This window comes from Trichomycterus rosablanca, chromosome 4 (assembly GCF_030014385.1).
Source record: "Trichomycterus rosablanca isolate fTriRos1 chromosome 4, fTriRos1.hap1, whole genome shotgun sequence".
Taxonomy (NCBI): domain Eukaryota; kingdom Metazoa; phylum Chordata; class Actinopteri; order Siluriformes; family Trichomycteridae; genus Trichomycterus; species Trichomycterus rosablanca.
Genome location: NC_085991.1, coordinates 32,863,421 through 32,882,984, shown reverse-complemented (window position 1 = coordinate 32,882,984; position 19,564 = coordinate 32,863,421). Strand labels below are relative to the sequence as shown.

Sequence of the window (19,564 nt, the reverse complement as noted above, 5' to 3'; positions counted from 1 at the left end):
CTTCACACCCCTCTTCTTGCTTTGTCATTTCTGTCTCACTCTTTTTGTACCCAAGTGTGACATCACATATTTGCTTAATATTTGTGACATGGGATAAGCAGATCTCTAGAGGCCTGGGTGAAAATGCTCTCCAGGTTATGGAAAGGAGATGAACCAGCAGAACGGAATGGAGGGGCAATACAGCATTCACAGGCTTATCAAGAGGCCAAGGGTTGTTTAAGCAGGCAAGACAAGAAAATGTTACTGATAAATACATGTGCAAAATGCTTACATCATCCTTTTTAATTTTTTACAAAGTCATCTTTTGGCTGTGGAATTAGTGTTAAAACCCAGTCTTAGAAATTATAGATTAATTAAGACATTTTCTCATAATATACAGTGTATCACAAAAGTGAGTACACCCCTCACATTTCTGCAAATATTTCATTATATCTTTTCATGGGACAACACTATAGACATGAAACTTGGATATAACTTAAGAGTAGTCAGTGTACAACTTGTATAGCAGTGTAGATTTACTGTCTTCTGAAAATAACTCGACACACAGCCATTAATGTCTAAATAGATGGCAACATAAGTGAGTACACCCCACAGTGAACATGTCCAAATTGTGCCCAAATGTGTCGTTGTCCCTCCCTGGTGTCATGTGTCAAGGTCCCAGGTGTAAATGGGGAGCAGGGCTGTTAAATTTGGTGTTTTGGGTACAATTCTCTCATACTGGCCACTGGATATTCAACATGGCACCTCATGGCAAAGAACTCTCTGAGGATGTGAGAAATAGAATTGTTGCTCTCCACAAAGATGGCCTGGGCTATAAGAAGATTGCTAACACCCTGAAACTGAGCTACAGCATGGTGGCCAAGGTCATACAGCGGTTTTCCAGGACAGGTTCCACTCGGAACAGGCTTCGCCAGGGTCGACCAAAGAAGTTGAGTCCACGTGTTCGGCGTCATATCCAGAGGTTGGCTTTAAAAAATAGACACGAGTGCTGCCAGCATTGCTGCAGAGGTTGAAGACGTGGGAGGTCAGCCTGTCAGTGCTCAGACCATACGCCGCACACTGCATCAACTCGGTCTGCATGGTCGTCATCCCAGAAGGAAGCTGACGCACAAGAAAGCCAGCAAACAGTTTGCTGAAGACAAGGAGTCCAAGAACATGGATTACTGGAATGCCCTGTGGTCTGACGAGACCAAGATAAACTTGTTTGGCTCAGATGGTGTCCAGCATGTGTGGCGGCGCCCTGGTGAGAAGTACCAAGACAACTGTATCTTGCCTACAGTCAAGCATGGTGGTGGTAGCATCATGGTCTTGGGCTGCATGAGTGTTGCTGGCACTGGGGAGCTGCAGTTCATTGAGGGAAACATGAATTCCAACATGTACTGTGACATTCTGAAACAGAGCATGATCCCCTCCCTTCGAAAACTGGGCCTCATGGCAGTTTTCCAACAGGATAACGACCCCAAACACAACCTCCAAGATGACAACTGCCTTACTGAGGAAGCTGAAGGTAAAGGTGATGGACTAAACCCAATTGAGCACCTGTGGCGCATCCTCAAGTGGAAGGTGGAGGAGTTCAAGGTGTCTAACATCCACCAGCTCCGTGATGTCATCATGGAGGAGTGGAAGAGGATTCCAGTAGCGACCTGTGCAGCTCTGGTGAATTCCATGCCCAGGAGGGTTAAGGCAGTGCTGGATAATAATGGTGGTCACACAAAATAGACACTTTGGGCACAATTTGGACATGTTCACTGTGGGGTGTACTCACTTATGTTGCCAGCTATTTAGACATTAATGGCTGTGTGTTGAGTTATTTTCAGAAGACAGTAAATCTACACTGCTATACAAGTTGTACACTGACTACTCTAAGTTATATCCAAGTTTTATTTCTATAGTGTTGTCCCATGAAAAGATATAATAAAATATTTGCAGAAATGTGAGGGGTGTACTCACTTTTGTGATACACTGTACAAGTAAATTTTTTCATAAACCATTGTTAAGCTTCTTTTTGTGAAAATTAATTCCATTTTTTAGATCAACTGCCGCAGTCTACATTTACATAAAGATAACCTTCCCTTTTCCCCCACGTAAACCCAGACACAGGTAAGACACAGGTGGCACCACTGAGGTTCAAACTCAAAAGCAGAGCTTCTCTGCGATGGTGGGCAAGCTGTGAATCCCCATTCAGTCTCCTCTCCCTTTTTTTTTTTTCCAGCCAATTGTGTCTGTTAAGCAACTCCCGGGACAGTGGCACCACAATTTCTAGTGTCGAGTCTCCGGTGGTGGGCTAGCATATCAGTCTCCTTAGCAATTAGGTGGCACTGCAATCTGTGACGCTAGCCCTCCACAACAGTCCCAGTTTCTGATGTGGCCCATTGCGAATATTAATTGCCCACCCCTGCTTTAAAAAGTGCCATACAAAAGTATGGCTTTATGCAAATAATAGCTTAATGCTGATTGCATGATGTCTTTGGTAAAACAGTGCAGAATTAGACTGATGATAGTCATTTTGCTTTCTTAAAGGACAAAAGAATGATTTAAAAGTACATCTTTGTTGAATTCCCAATACATTCACATTTACTCTGTCTTATCATAGATGGTAATAAGAACAGTGATGGCCTAGTGGCTAGAGCTTTGACCTACCAATCAAAAGGTTGTGGGTTTGAATCTCGGCTCTGCCATGAAGTCACTAAGGCCCTTGAACAAGGCCACTAACTTTCTTAGCTCCAGGGGCACGTTACAATGAATAACCAGCCTCCAAACAATAGATTGGATATGCAGAATGACAAATACAGACCCCGTCCCTGTGCCCTATAAAATGCACTTGGTGCTGATCATCTCCAAATTCCTCTATTCCGTATGTCACTTAGCTTTAACTAAATTTAGATCATTATCTATCTGTTCTAAAACTCACAGACAGTAATAAAACTAAATGTCATTGGTATGTCTGCTATGTGGTTCAAACTTGATTTTGCTGAAAAACCTTTGGGATTTGGATACCTTAAATGTATCAATCTTGGTTGAAAAGCACAGCCAGTTGTAAATAACAGTGGCTGATAAACATTAAAAGCAGGGGAACTGAGGACTTTCTCTCTCTAACCCTTAACAAAGGTCTAAAGTGATTCAAAATGTTTACTGGATGAGATGTTCCACGCTTTCAGTATCATACCAGCACTTCTCAACTCTTATCATTTCACAAGACCATGTCCTTGTTTTAAACATGGTTGGCATATTTTCAGAAGGTTACACATCACAATTTATGATCACAAGATGTTGTTCTAAATTCCTCAAGCATATTAAAATTATCTACCACAATGTGCTAAAAACAAAAATGTTTTCAAGGCTGGTAATAATAATTAAGTAATAATTGTATGTATCCCTAAGCATGCTCTCTGTGACTGCTGCAAAACAGCATTGATCATTTTTCTTCTTCATTTGGGCAGAGATTACATATAGTTTATAAACCGCATGTGTCAAGTAATAAAATTACAAATCTACCTACCTATTTTAAAAAGAACTTTGGTTCCAGAATAGAAGATTGTTTTATTCTCTTAAATCTTCATTTTATCTAACAAAAAAGAAGAAAAAATGTTTCCCCAATTTTCCTCCCAATCTAGTCGTATTCAATTACCTGATTACATTATCGTCCTCTCTACTGATGTTGATCTTCGCCCTGGTTGAGGAGAGCGAGACTGACACACGCCCCCTGCATCTTTTCACCTGCACGATGCGAGTTCATATGTGGATCAGCTTTGTGTACAGAGAGCCACACCCTGATTAACACATTATCCCTCGACTCTGTGCAGACACCATCAATTAGCCAGCAGAGGTTGTAATTGCATCAGTTATGAGGTCCCCGACTGGCTCCTACGCTGTATGAACAGCCAATTGTTTTTCATGTAGGCGCCCAGCCTGCCGGATAGCAGAGCTGAGTTTCGAACCAATGTTAGCTCGTGTGCTTGCGTGTGTGCTTTTCTGACCAACTCGTGTTTTGTAAATATAAACAAATTTATAGTTAACGCCTAGAAAACACTGGAAAAGTTGGTACAGAAGTTAGAGCATGTTTACCACTGTTACATCACCTTTCCTATTAATTACACTTTTTAATTGTTTGAGAACTGAGGACTGTTGCAGTTATGCACGTGAAGCCCATATCTGCTAGACACAAGACTTCTTCTTAACAGTCAGTAATTGCTGTTATCTGATTCTCCTCTTCATGATGTGCCCTACATTTTTAAGAGGAGACTGATCTGAACTGCAGGCAGGTCATTCTAGCACTCTGTGTCTGCAAACGTAATCAAGAGCTACACAAGTCTGTTTCATCAGTTCATATAGGTTTTGTATACCAAGACAAACTAAGAGGTAGCATATAACAAGTAGAACACTCCACACTCCATTGTGCCCATGAACAACTGAACACTACAGAACTGTTAGTCTTTGGGACACTTGCTCATCTACAAATTACCTATTTAACTTATATAATGACTTGCAACCCTGCTTACACTGGTCTTTCACATTCATTTCATTTCTTAATTATTTATAATGTATATCTATAGTTTTTATACAGCACAGAACTCTGCACCTTAACCCATAATGTGAATTACACATGCTAATTGTTTACAGGTATGAATGTGTGAAGTGTGCGTTAGAGAGAGAGTATATGTGTGTGTGTGTGTGTGTGTGTGTGTGTGTGTGTTTAAGACTGTCCTTATTGTATTTATCGTGCACTGCTAGCATCTGTATAACCAAAGTCAAATTCCTTGTATGTGTGAGCATACTTGGCCAATAAAGTCTGATTCTGAATCAGATGCAGTACCTGCTTACCTAAAATTAAAACATGCAGCCACAGTGGCAGTTTTTGGGTGAGAACAAAGGACCGTATGTTAAGTGAAACTTAAACTACAACCCCAAATCAGAAAAAGTTGGGACAGCATGGAAAATGCAAGTAATTAAAAAAAACAAAAAAAACAAGAGTTTCTTACATTTACTTTTATTTCATTGCAGACAGTATGATCCTGAGATATTTCATGTTTTGTCTGGTCAACTTCATTTCATTTATTAATAAACATCCACTCCTGCATTTCAGGCCTGCAACACAATCCAAAAAAAGTTGGGACAGTAAAGCATTTACCACTTTTAAGAAAAGGAATGGCAACATTACAAAGATGCTTTGGCTCCGAGGATACCAAGCGGTTTAGTGTTTTAGGTTTTATTTGTTCCATTCTTCCAGCAAACACGTCTTAAGATTTGCAACAGTACGGGCTTGTCGCTGTCACATTTTTTCTTTTAAAATTCTCCACGCATTCTCTATTGGGGACAGATCAGGACTGCAGGTAGGCCAGCCCAGTACCTGTACCCTCTTTTTTCCACAGCCATGCCTTTGTAATGTGTGCAGCATGTGGTTTTGCATTGTCTTGTTGAAAAATGCATGGACGTCCCTGGAAAAGATGACGTCTTGAAGGCAGCATATGTTGCTCTAAGATCTCAATGTACTTTTCTGGCTTAATGCTGCATCACAGAAGTGTAAATGACCTTTGCCAAGGGCACGGACACAGCCACATACCATGACAGACCCTGGGTTTTGGACTTGTTGCTGATAACAGCCTGGATGGTCCTTTTCTTCGTTGGTCCGGAGCACACATTCATCTGACCACAATGCACGTTTCCACTGTGATGGTCCATCCTTGTTGCCTCAGAGCCTAGAGAAGTCAACGCCATCTTTGCTCATCAAAGACAAAGACATCTTTGCTCATCAAAGACATCTCCTGTTTGGAATCACATAATTAGTTTTTTCACCTCATTACTAGTCCTAAATTGCCCCCGTCCAAACTTTTTTTGGAATGTGTTGCAGGCCTGAAATAAGGGAATGGATGTTTATTACCAACTGAAATGAAGGTGAGCAGACAAAACATGAAATATCTCAGGTTCATCCTGTCTGCAATTAAAGTAAATGTAAGGAACACTGTGTTTATTTTATTTGCATTTTCCATACTGTCCCAACTTTTTCTGATTTGGGGTTGTACAAATAAGTAACATGGTAGTTCATGTTTTTTTAAATGCATGTTGGCTATTCCATTCTAAGTCCACTTTGTCATTCAAAAGTCTAAGCTGCCTTAAAGTGGTAATATCTTAGATTCTGTACTATGACCTCGGAAACCTGATAGTAATGCATAGAAGTTTCTTTGGCCATGAAATCTTCATGTCTTTTTGAGTCCCTCGAGCAAAACAGAGCTACATTAGTGATGTGTAACATTAGACAGACAGGCTAGACGACTGAGCAAAGTTGGACAAGTCCAAAAGTCTACAAGAGTTTACTGCCCTGTGAACTATATTAGGCTATAAAATACAGAATTCTACATGAAGAATGCAGATGGTTTTAATCAAAGGAGTAAAATGGTAAGTTAGTTTTATGACCAACACCACTTGTATCACTTTCAGTAAAGAACAATTTTCTGACAGACATTGGTGAATAATAATAATGGACCCAAGACAGGAAGACCTGTAATCCTTATTCTTTGACCCCCAATTCTGAAGACCCACTGACTCAACTTTTTCCTGAAAACAGCAGATTAAGCTTAAGCTAATAATCAAGATCTTTATGAGCTAAATCAGGTGTGTCTTAAAACAGGAAAAGCAATAAACTCAACAGAGCAATGAGCATCCAAGACAAACACTAAGCACACCCACCTTACTGCATAGCTACAGATTTTCTGCAATCTAATTAATAGTAGTACATGTTAAGGTCGTATGCTGTGCCGTATAATCATGAACAACTGGCATCATTTTGATAGTTTTGGCCAATATTCAACAGATTGCAGAAAAAAGGACACTGTCCCCACAGGAACTGAAACTGCTGCCAAACAAGTGAAAAGGGCCATGCTGGACCATCATAGTTCAGAGAATTCAATGATTTGACTGCTGGTTTAGATAAACAGATGGTTTTAATGTTTCTCCCTGGACGATGAACTAGAATGATAAAATACCTTAAATGCAGCTGAAATCGGCTATGACTAAATAATGCAAACCAATAATATATGATGACGCAGAGTAGAAAAGAGATCCACAAAGGTTTTTAAGCCAATTTATCAAACAATGATAACACAAAAAATGCAAAAAAGCATCTGCACAAACCAAGGGCCAAATAGACATTGAAGTCCCAGCTAAAAGGTTACACCAACATGGTCCACCAACAGCTGGACAGGGTCATGGTGGGTCTAATTTCCCCACAATCACAGGGCGCAATGCAGTAACACCCCGGACATGACACGGATCCATTGCAGGGCCTCTCCCATCCCCCTCAGAAATAGATGATCAGGTCTGTATGTGGACGCCTGACTGGCCACTGGATCCCAGAGATAGTGGACTAGCGTAATTCACCAGTGCACCACTCAAGTGCCATGTAGCTAAATGAAACTATAAAAATTCCTAATTTAAACTAGAAAATCAGTACATATTACAAAAAGTTACCAATCTTACCATAAAGAAAAGAATAATCATACACAATTTTTTATCTAGGATCCAGGACAATTGTTAAAACTACACATTATGTATTACCCTCAGAAATTTGTTTACATTCATGACAGAAATGGCAGTTACTTGTCACACAAGATTCATCAGTTCACACAAGGTTATATCAAACACAGTCATGAACAATTTTGTATCTCCAATTTACCTCACTTGCATGTCTTTGGACTGTGGGGAAAAAACCGAAGCACCCAGAGTAAACCCATGCAGACATGGGGAGAACATGCAAACTCCACACAGAAAGGACCTGGACCGTCCCACCTGGGGATCGAACCCAGGACCTTCTTGCTGTGAGGTGACAGTGCTACACACTTAGCCACCGTGCCGCCCGAAATCGGTAATTAAAACATGCTTCATAACTTTATCATCAGTGAAAAACAGAAGTTTGAAAAGTTTCCATTTACGGGTTTGTTCACACTCCTTACTGTGGCACCTTGAACTGTGTCAGAATTTTTGAGTATCCAATGCTGGATGGGAGCTAAAAATTCAAAAAGTGACCACATGGGTTCAATCAATGAATTGCAAAAGTCTTGAGACTAAAAGTCAATTTTTTCCGATTATTTATCTATTCACTGCACAGAATGTTACAAAATTACATTTGAGATAATCAGTCAAAACAATTTTTGTAAAAATGCATGAAAGTATTTCAGACACTGAGCTTTACAGGTAAAACAAGCTCACAATATGGCTTCACCTCCATTTTTGGCAGCAATGTTCCTTATAAAAATCTATTTATTTATTAATTAGGATTTTAACATTACATTTTACACACTTTGGTTACATTCATGACAGAACAGGTAGTTACTGGTTACACAAGATTTATCAGTTTAAGTCTTTAATGTCAAACACAGTCATGGACAATTTAGTATCTCCAATTCAGTCTTTGGACTGTGAGAGGAAACCAGAGCATCCAGAGAAAACCTACACAGACATGGAGAGAACAGGCAAACTCCACACAGAAAGGACCCGGACGGCTCCACCTGGAAATCAAACCCAGGACCTTCTTACTACCCACCTTTGGTGATCAGACTTATCTTCTGTGTCTAGGTGGTAGGGGGTTGAAGCTTGTCTGTCCAAGTGTCATTGTTGTTTGCCAATTGACAGCATAAGAAGGTTGTATGGACGGACAAGCAGACATACCGTATATTTGTAGTAAAAAAAGAAAGAGAACTTGACAAATGAAAGAAATGGAAAAGTGAACAAGGCTGAACAATACTTTTTTTCTAACCCATGTCTTGCTTTGCAGCAAAACACTTCTATTATTAGATTTGTTGTGTCTACATAATGTTTTGTTTATGAATGTACTCTACACTCTACACTTACTAATTGTATGTGTACTAAGGCATTTTTCAGGAGAATGCTACAGTTATTCATGAGTAGTTCAATGTACAGCGGGATAAAACGTCACCATGTCCTAATAGAAACTCTGGACTGCAAAGTAGATTTTCCCCATCATGGTCTATTAATTAACATGACGATTTTAAATTTAGGATGTGAATAACATCATTCCACAAAGAATTAAAGGCACATGGTAGACCTGCTTCTTATAACATCCTGAATATTAAGAAATTGTTATGCCTGTTTATTATTTTGGCCCATTCATGTATATGCCAACTACAAATGAGGAAGACTACCTCTATGGTACATTTACTATAGCAACATGAAACCATTCCTAATATCCCTAAACACACTAGGGATAAACAGCACAAGATTTTTCTTGAACCACTGGCCCATTCGTCTATAAATTCTGTAAAGAAACATGCTGTTTGGAGTAGGTTTGGCATGCTTGAACGTACCTAGCAGATGATTAGATTTCATGGTTATTAAAATGCAATGCTATGGTGCCCCCTGTCGCTAGAATTGTATTTAGCAATAGAATAAAAATGTAGTAGAGCTCAAAGTGACACAATCAAGCAAGCTTTACATTGCTGTAGACTTAGACAAAGGTGCTCCTGCTTTAAAATTGGTACCTTAATTAGGGATGTCCCGATCCGATCTCAAAGATCGGAATCGGGGCCGATCAAGGCATTTTTAACTGATCGGAAATCGGCTTTACTAATGCCGATCATAACCCGATCTTTTGTTTTACGTCAGCATGTCCGCTGTGTGGAAATACTTTAAATTGGAAAGTGAAGCGAGTCCAACAGCGGTGTAATGTCTACAATGCGAGCGTTTCACGAGGCGGTAGGAGCAGAGCTGCGTTCATTACTGTAGAATTTTACTGTTTATATGGTGTGTGAGTCGAGGATCACTCCGGTTTACAAAACAATAACTTTTAATCCGAGTATGAAAACTTCAGGACCATAACACAGCTTTTACGAGTTTACGTGTTACAAGACTGAACGACATCTCAGTATCAAGCACTCTGATTGGCTTAGTTATGTAACCGAGCGTCGTAGTGATGCACTCGCTTAATAAAGAAATAAAATACACGGTAATGGTATATTCACAAAAAACACTTTATTAACTTCTTCTGTTACTGTACTGAATCACGGACAGCTAGAGCCGAGCACGCTATCCCATGCACTATGGAAGCCCCAAAGGGTCAAAACACACTCACTTTGCGTAGACCCGTCCATCAAACCATTGTCACAAAACAAGCACTTTAACTGGCTTTCCTTCATAACAAAAGAGTGATTTTCCATTTTATTTTGGTATTCAGGTTTTACTGTAATGCTGTTAAGTAACTTATTAGTTTTTTTATATTCAAGTTAAGCTGCTACACCACTTGTGAGTGGAGATTTTTGTTCATTTTTAGTGTATCACTGCATTAAACAGAATTATGTTCTTTGAATATAAAGTTCAAAGTGAAACTGTAATTATCTCACTTCATTTTTACTACAATGCTGCACTAGGTTTGTTTACTTTTATTTTGTAAAAGAACATTAAGCAATAGCTTGGATGCAGGCAATTTTTTTCCTACAGCACTGCAGAGCTATTCAGTTGTTAAACATGTTCACTGGATTAATTTGAATAACTGTAATGTACTTGAATTGTGCACTGTGTGAACAGTATTATCTAGTTCTTATCTAGACAATATCTAGAAAATACAAGTATCGGTTTGAGAATCGGTATCGGATCGGGATCAAAATTAAAGATCGGGAACAAAAGAACGTGATCGGGACATCCCTAACCTTAATATTTGACTGAACAGTGCCACCAATATTCTAGCTCATGGTATGTCATTTCTGGTGGCTGTTGAATTAGTGAGGGCTCAAAAGGTCAAAAGGCAATTTAGGGCTAGTAATAAAATAACCTAAATAACATTGTGATTTTAAACAGGTGACTGTAATCATGATTTGGAACAAAAGCAGTATCCACGATTTTTTGCATTTTTGTTTGATGAGCAAAGATGGGCAGAGGATCCAGAGTTGGTCAATTAATGTGTAAGAAAATGATTGAAATTTAAAAAACAAAGTTCCTCAAAGAAAGATTGGAAGGAATCCCTATACTGTGCAAAATATCATTAAATAGTTTCAGGACTCTGGAGGAATTTCAGTGCATAAAGGGCAAGAGCGCTAGCCTAATCTGAACACCCGTGATCTCTGATTTCTCAGACGGAACTGCATTTATAACTTTTCATTAATAGCTGATGTACATTGGCAAACCTTGGCAAATCACTGCAATACGTTATTTTTTACAAATGATACTTAAAATTTCACTGTGCAAAAATGCATGTTATGTTAAACAAGTCAAAAAGTAGCATCAAGTTCTCGGGGTTTGGAGACATCTGTGATGGACCATCACACAATGGAAATGTCTGTTGTGGTTAGACTAAACAGATTTCTCCAATTTTTTGGGAAAAATGGACGCTGTGTGCTCCAGACCAGAGACGAAACTGACCATCCAGACTGTTTTTAGCAACAAGCCCAAAAGCCAGGGTCTGTCATGGTATGGGACTGTGTGACAGCATTAATGCAGAAAAGTACATTGATTTTTAGAGCAACATATGCCTTCAAGACGTCATCTTTTCAGGAATCGATAAATAGCAGTTTTTGTGTTGTGACCTATTCAGTAACCTAAGTGTGGCATAAAATAATACACTTTTTTTTTTTTTTTTACAAAATATGCTTTTTATTTTATCTCTCAAGATTTATAAAATAATTCTTCAATGTGCATTGACAATGTCTTAATATGCCCTTCATAAGAAACATTCTCCATAAACATTACACTCGTCTTTCATGCAGAATGAGGACCAAAATATATCCTTATCTTCAAATGTCAACGCCTCTAGAAAAAATGTGCAAATATACGAGGTTTCCCAAAGAGATCGCAAAAGCAGCATCAGTAATGGCAACAGCAGCATTGTGTTAAGTCCGACAAGCAACGCACACAACTTCTTCTATAAATGTCAAGCATAAGTTCATCCCTCATGTTTTTTTTTTTTTCTTTTTTCAAAAAACTTTTTTTTTCTTTTTTTGTGGACTTTCCAAGAGTGAAGACATGTGTAACCAGTCCAAATACATACAGCGTCTCCTCCTTCTCTTGCATAATTAAACATGAAAGACATGACATAAATACAACTCACGTACAAAAAATAGGGGGAAAAAAACACTGACAAACATGAATAAAACTGAAAAAATGTTAAGGTTTTTAAGGTAAACCATCAATTAGGCAGAAATTCCTTTACACGCCAAGAGCACATCTTTATCAAGAACCGTTTAGCCTAGACCAAGAGAAGCCAACAGAAGCTCAATAGTGGCGACAGCAGTTGCAGGAAAATCCACTTTATTCCATTCTTCATTCGCCAGTCTTCCATCAAGCCCAGTCATCTACAGGTGCAGGATTCTGCAATCATGTCCTCATATTCTTTATACACAATGCTGCCGTTCTTTTCCATCATTAGTACACTGATTGGCTTGTATTTGTAAGGCACACAGGAAGGAAGAGGGATGTCAGCAACACCGAGCTCACTGATGAAGGTCTGGACAATGGCATGGTTGGGCGAGTTGTAGCCATAGTACAGGATGCGCGGGCAGTCGCCCATGCAGTAACGAGGGTTGTACATGGGTGGTGCAATGATCCAGTGGTCCCAGCCGATGTCGCGAAAGGTCACACGATACGAATGGAGTTTGCACTGATTCTTGCCCACACTGTTCTTAGCTCGCCTGTAGTTGGGAATGTCAGAAACAATGCTGCCGGTTTCTTTGGACCGGCGTGACCGTAAGCCGATGTGAGAAGGGGCTTTGACATGCTTTGTCCAATCCATTGGATGTCCCTCTTCTTCCAAGAAGAGAAGCAAGGCAGGAGCTCTTAAGTGGTTTTGTGGTGGGAAACGTCTGTGTGTCCTCCGTCTTGCCTCGGAACGAACTCTCTCAGCTTTCAAGCACTTGTACTGAACATAGACGACGAACTGCCTGCCTTTAAATAGAGACACATGGGGTGTGACATCGGATTCAGTCCACAAGCTTTGAGGGCCCAGAATGACATTTGTGTCATTGGTATGTTCTGGGGATGAGACTCTTGCTTCACACTTAATCGAAGAGTATGGTGCAACAGGCGCTCTCAGATGAATGAAAGATGCCCTGATCAGTTTGTTCAGTGGAAGGTTTTCCAGTTCATATTGCACAGTGTAAGAATACAGCAGGTCTGGCAAGGACAGGGTTTGAGACAGGAAAGAAAGAGAAAGAGAGGCACACTAAGAGACAGTCAGGGAATCATGTGGTTCATTCATGTAACCCCCAATAGTGGCCTGTTTATAAGGTACACTTACCTAAGGTACCTACATTCATTAGCAATTAAATAATGTGAGGTCACAGTTGACCTCTGTAATAAAATTATATAATTAATTATGTGCAGGTAAATAAAAATAATACAAATTAATAATAATAGTAATGTTAATGTTGCTAATGTTAAGTATTGAAGGAGAGTCTGCAAGTATTCAAAACATGGCAGGAAGGGCAAATCTTTAACCTACAATGTTGATGTGAGGGGTGAGTAATCAGTGTTTGATAAATTTAACTCTCAAAAAAATTTGGGCTTGAGCAGGAAGGACCCTACACCAGCATTTAAGTTCTCCTCCTGCATGATACAAACACCATTAACACCTTTTCTCTCTTTGCATCTTATTTATTTATTAGGATTTTACCGTCATGTTTTACACTTTGGTTACATTCATGACAGAACAGGTGATTACTGGTTACACAAGATTCATCAGTACACAAGTTTAATGTCAAACACAGTCATGGACAATTTTGTATCTCCAATTCACCTCACTTGCAGATCTTTGGACTGTGGAAGGAAACCAGAGCTCCCGGAGGAAACTCAGACAGACACGGGGAGAACATGCAAACTCCACACAGAAAGGACCTGGACCGCCCGGCCTTGGAATCGAACCCAGGACCTTCTTGCTGTGAGGTGACCGTGCTACCCACTGAGCCACCGTGTCACCCCCTCTTTGCATCTTCATCTATTTTTACTCTGACTGTAAATGCACATACAGTGCAACTACAAAATCTTATCACTGTTCATGTAGTTTTCACTTACAAATAACATAAAATGTCACAATTTTACAAAGATTCATTATGTTCACAGTCTTTATGTCCCCTGAGCAGGAGGACAGACACTATAAGAGTTGAAGAAGACAAGGGTGAAATCTTGAGACAGATGCATTTTTAGTTGTTTAATCAGTTTAAAATATATCTTTTTATGGCTTGTCCCTATGTGGATAGAATTATTAGACTCAATAATAACAAACCACCTAGTGTAAATGGGGTCACAGACACAATGACTGAAAGATCAATGGCCTTCTCTGGTTTTGATTATATAAATAAGGGGATGCTAATATGAAAGGTACTCCAATACAATGCTCAATGGGTGTAGGTACAAGGTAGGTATACCTAATAAACTGGCCCAGCAGAGTATTCTAAAATAATAAATAAATAGTAACTCATTGAGTAGCTACTACAGTAACTTAGACTTATTAACTTCATAATCTGATAACATGTGAAATATCTAGACATTAGATATAAGACGTATTGAGCTGGTTGTAACTAATAAGCACATGTAAAAGGTATAATAAACTTTTACCATGGTTTGAGGAGTGGAAGTGCTTGCCGGTGGTGGATGCACGAATCAATCTGACCGTGTTAGATCCAAACATTTTGCGCTGTTTTGGCCTGCCGTCCAAATCTGCCGCTTTCCTGTACAGACTCCACATAAACTGTAGACTTTGGTCCTCTTTTTGTTTTTCTAAAAGTGCAGTATTGTTGGGGTTTCTCTGCTTCTGGTGGCTTTTTCTGCGACTCTGCTCGGTCGCCAGCACACCGAGATGTGACGGAGGGAAAGCCATTTTATCAGCCCAGGACGCGGGCAACAACAGAAAGAAACACGACAGTACACAAAGTCTGAGCAAATTATGACAGCTGGCAGCCTTCATGTTTAGCGTATGGCACGGACGAGTGCAACCAGGGAGGTCACCATCGTCCAAGAAAGCCAGAAGGCGGAATTAGCGCCGAACATTACCTGATAACTGCGTGTTTCTCTGAGTGCCGAGCCATTATTACATCCCTCCAATTAACCTGTACAGAGAAGGGCGAGCGCGTCTGACGTCAGCGCCACGCCTTTACACTGGCATACAGGGCTAACTATCATTCTGGTATGGGAATAAATGTGCTAATCAAATGTTTTATAAGATATAAATAGTCAATCAAAAATACATTAATAAATCTATTAACACAATATATCAGTAGTTCTGTGTTTCTACTATTAGATACTACAAGATTCGTGATCAACTCTGGAATCAATCAGGGCTGACCAGTATCATTCCTGTTCATTCTTGCAGCTGAAATGTTGTTTTTTCCTCATAAATTTTCAAATTTTAAATGTGTTAGGATATGCCTATAGGAATAAGACAACTGCTTATTAATAACAATCAGATTTCTGTTTTCCTAATAAATAATTATTAAATAATTGGTTACATAGAGGCATTTCCATCTTTGGAAGAATCTTAACACAAATTGAATGTTTATCAAGATCCATTTACCCAGCTCTTGTTTAATTACCTTCCACTGGCATTATGAAAGAAATGAAGCAATATGTTTTCTATTTTACATGAAAAATAAGTCCCATTATATTAAAACCATAATTTGATCTAATAAAGCTGTGATCAGGGTGGGCTAAATGCAATTGACAGAGTGTTCAAACTTATTTGGTTTAGGGTACCAGTGCCACAATTCAGAAATAGTAAGGTATGTAGTAATTGCTTAAATCTGATTTTGATGTTGCTTTTGATAAGTTGTCTGTGAAACCTTCTACAGTTTATTCAAACAGTAACAGCTCAATGGTTAATGTAATTGATTAGTAGGGCGGCACAGTGGCTAAGTGGGTAGCACTGTCGCCTCACAGCAAGAAAGTCCTGGGTTCGATCCCCAGGTGGGGCGGTCCGGGTCCTTTCTGTGTTGAGTTTGCATGTTCTCCCCGTGTCTGGTTGGGTTTACTCCTGGTGCTCCGGTTTCCTCCCACAGTCCAAAGACGTGCAAGTGAGGTAATTTGGAGATACTAAATTGTCCATGACTGTGTTTGATATAACCTTGTGATGATGTGACTGATGAACCTCGTGTAATGAGTAACTACCGTTCCTGTCATGAATGTAACCAAAGTGTAAAACATGACGTTAAAATCCTAATAAACAAACAAACAATTTTTGTCTGTCTTTAAAAAACGATTAAAAACTCACCTTTTTACTAAACACTTAAGCTGACTTGTACCTATTTACTAACATTTTCCAAAAAAAAAACGAAAAAAAACAACAACTTTGGTTCTAACAGGTTTCAGCAGATTCGTGTTCTTTGACTATTGTTTACTAAAACTTGAGAAATGAAATGTTTACTATGGAAGCACTTCTGTAAGTCGCTCTGGATAAGAGCGTCTGCTAAATGCAGAAAATGTAAATGTAAAACAATTGATTAGTGATTAGAAAGTTGCTGGTTCAAGCTCACAACTACCAGTTTGCCACTGGTGTGCCCCTGAGCAAGGCTCTTAACCCTCAATTGCTTGCATTATCACTGACCCACCTGCATGCTTGACCACGAGGACAGTTTTCTTCTGGTCATAAGAACACTGAACACTGTGTTCCATAGAACACTGTGTCCCGGAACTCAAGTCCAAAGACTGGTTTCTGCCTTTTGATGGACTGGCAACCTGTTTGGGGTGCTTACTGGCTTTCACCCAATAAATTAAACCCACCACAACACTGACCAGAATAAAATTGTGGTAAAACAGACAGTGAATAAATACATTATGATTTAATTTGACACTTCATGTGCTTTTTGGGGAAGAGTGGTTTGCCTTGTGGAGCCTGGCCATAAAGTCATTTGTTGTTATGTGATGTTCTTATGGTTTTCACTTACAAATGAGTCCCAGTTTTCATCAGATCATCCTAGAAGTATTTTGTAGTAACATGTTTTTTTCTTAATTGTCCTGATAAGATTGCTGATGCTTGTTATTAGAAAGTACATTTATGAGAGTCCAACCCTGAATGTGTGGATGGACATTACAATGGACATTTATAAATAAAAAGGTGCACTGGGGTCCATGGCAGGAAGGGGGCCCTCCACAACATGAACTCAACCACCCACCTCACTGCCCCCCCATTGGCTGCACGTATTATGCATGTATTATGGCAATATAGCAAACACTAATATATATGGACAGTATATACTGTATATATATACAGTGTATCACAAAAGTGAGTACACCCCTCACATTTCTGCAAATATTTCATTATATCTTTTCATGGGACAACACTATAGACATGAAACTTGGATATAACTTAGAGTAGTCAGTGTACAACTTGTATAGCAGTGTAGATTTACTGTCTTCTGAAAATAACTCAACACACAGCCATTAATGTCTAAATAGCTGGCAACATAAGTGAGTACACCCCACAGTGAACATGTCCAAATTGTGCCCAAATGTGTCGTTGTCCCTCCCTGGTGTCATGTGTCAAGGTCCCAGGTGTAAATGGGGAGCAGGGCTGTTAAATTTGGTGTTTTGGGTACAATTCTCTCATACTGGCCACTGGATATTCAACATGGCACCTCATGGCAAAGAACTCTCTGAGGATGTGAGAAATAGAATTGTTGCTCTCCACAAAGATGGCCTGGGCTATAAGAAGATTGCTAACACCCTGAAACTGAGCTACAGCATGGTGGCCAAGGTCATACAGCGGTTTTCCAGGACAGGTTCCACTCGGAACAGGCTTCGCCAGGGTCGACCAAAGAAGTTGAGTCCACGTGTTCGGCGTCATATCCAGAGGTTGGCTTTAAAAAATAGACACATGAGTGCTGCCAGCATTGCTGCAGAGGTTGAAGACGTGGGAGGTCAGCCTGTCAGTGCTCAGACCATACGCCGCACACTGCATCAACTCGGTCTGCATGGTCGTCATCCCAGAAGGAAGCTGACGCACAAGAAAGCCCGCAAACAGTTTGCTGAAGACAAGCAGTCCAAGAACATGGATTACTGGAATGCCCTGTGGTCTGACGAGACCAAGATAAACTTGTTTGGCTCAGATGGTGTCCAGCATGTGTGGTGGCGCCCTGGTGAGAAGTACCAAGACAACTGTATCTTGCCTACAGTCAAGCATGGTGGTGGTAGCATCATGGTCTTGGGCTGCATGAGTGTTGCTGGCACTGGGGAGCTGCAGTTCATTGAGGGAAACATGAATTCCAACATGTACTGTGACATTCTGAAACAGAGCATGATCCCCTCCCTTCGAAAACCTCCAAGATGACAACTGCCTTGCTGAGTAAGCTGAAGGTAAAGGTGATGGACTAAACCCAATTGAGCACCTGTGGCGCATCCTCAAGTGGAAGGTGGAGGAGTTCAAGGTGTCTAACATCCACCAGCTCCGTGATGTCATCATGGAGGAGTGGAAGAGGATTCCAGTAGCAACCTGTGCAGCTCTGGTGAATTCCATGCCCAGGAGGGTTAAGGCAGTGCTGGATAATAATGGTGGTCACACAAAATATTGACACTTTGGGCACAATTTGGACATGTTCACTGTGGGGTGTACTCACTTATGTTGCCAGCCATTTAGACATTAATAGCTGTGTGTTGAGTTATTTTCAGAAGACAGTAAATGTACACTGCTATACAAGTTGTACACTGACTACTCTAACTTATATCGAAGATTTATTTCTATAGTGTTGTCCCATGAAAAGATATAATAAAATATTTGCAGAAATGTGAGGGGTGTACTCACTTTTGTGATACACTGTATATATATATATATATATATATATATATATATATATATATATATATATATATATGAAATTTGTTGAGGGGACCCAAAACATTTTTTTGCACTGGGGTCCATGAGCTCCTAGTTACACCACTGCTGTGGGGGGGGGGTCAACTTTATATATTAGCTAACTATCGAACTTTTGGGGGAGGGGGAGTTAAAGTATTAATTAATAGGGTCAGTCCCCGCAATCCCCCTTGTAATTCGAACCATGGTTTGGGGGGGGGTCAGTAAGTTTGGAATCACCTCATGTAATCGTGTGCTGCTGTGTGATTTGCGTAGGAGGAGCTGCTCCGGTATGCACGAAAAAGTTACTGCGGGCCGGACAACGGACAAAGCAACAGTTAGCGTTTGCATCAGATCCCGCCCCCGGCGACATTACATTGGTCCATTCCAATGAAACTCGACCCTCAACGGTCGTTCCACCTGTCAATCAATTTGACTTCTCAGCCTGAAGCACTTCCTCGGAGTGGCTGGACTGTGCAGCCCTGAGCCCTCCTCTCCCTCCCTCCCTGCTCTCACACCGCCGCTGCCGCTAAACGAGTTGTTAGTGATGGAGAAAGGACACACCGCGCTCAGAGAAGTGTAAGAAGTGTAAGAAGTAAGAGGAAAAAGTCCCGGAATCCAGCATGGAGACCGTGGAACAGCTCGTCACGTTTAACCACATCCACGTCGAGTTAAACGGAGGTGCTCCATGGGGATTCACGTTGAAAGGAGGACTGGAGCACGGAGAGCCGCTCATCGTTACTAAAGTAAGTTCAGTCAAAAAGCAAGGCAGAAGTGTGCAAACTTTAATGT

At 40.3% G+C, this 19,564-nt stretch overlaps 2 protein-coding genes across 2 annotated transcripts in view; one reads left to right on the top strand and one right to left on the bottom strand.

The window, feature by feature from the left end:
• Positions 1–11,640: 11,640 nt before the first annotated feature.
• bmp15 (bone morphogenetic protein 15) lies at positions 11,641–14,991 on the bottom strand. Its single transcript, XM_062993225.1, has 2 exons — positions 14,551–14,991; positions 11,641–13,110 (listed from the first exon to the last, which is right to left on the bottom strand). The coding sequence occupies exons 1-2, from the start codon at positions 14,897–14,899 to the stop codon at positions 12,290–12,292; spliced, it is 1,170 nt and encodes a 389-aa protein (XP_062849295.1). The 5' UTR covers positions 14,900–14,991; the 3' UTR covers positions 11,641–12,289.
• A 4,386-nt stretch (positions 14,992–19,377) lies between these two features.
• Positions 19,378–19,564, top strand: part of shroom4 (shroom family member 4) — a 68,488-nt gene continuing 68,301 nt past the window's right edge. The window contains exon 1 of the mRNA XM_062994196.1: positions 19,378–19,518. Coding sequence (XP_062850266.1) covers positions 19,396–19,518 — 123 coding nt within the window. The 5' untranslated portion in view covers positions 19,378–19,395. The remainder of the gene's footprint in view (positions 19,519–19,564) is intronic.

Bases quoted from the DNA above. Each gene is read 5' to 3' on its own strand.
- bmp15 (XM_062993225.1), bottom strand. From the start codon at position 14,899: ATGAAGGCTGCCAGCTGTCATAATTTGCTCAGACTTTGTGTACTGTCG. The intron at 13,111-14,550 runs GTAAAAGTTTAT...TGTCCTTGCCAG, and splicing joins CTTCCACTCCTCAAACCATG to ACCTGCTGTATTCTTACACT.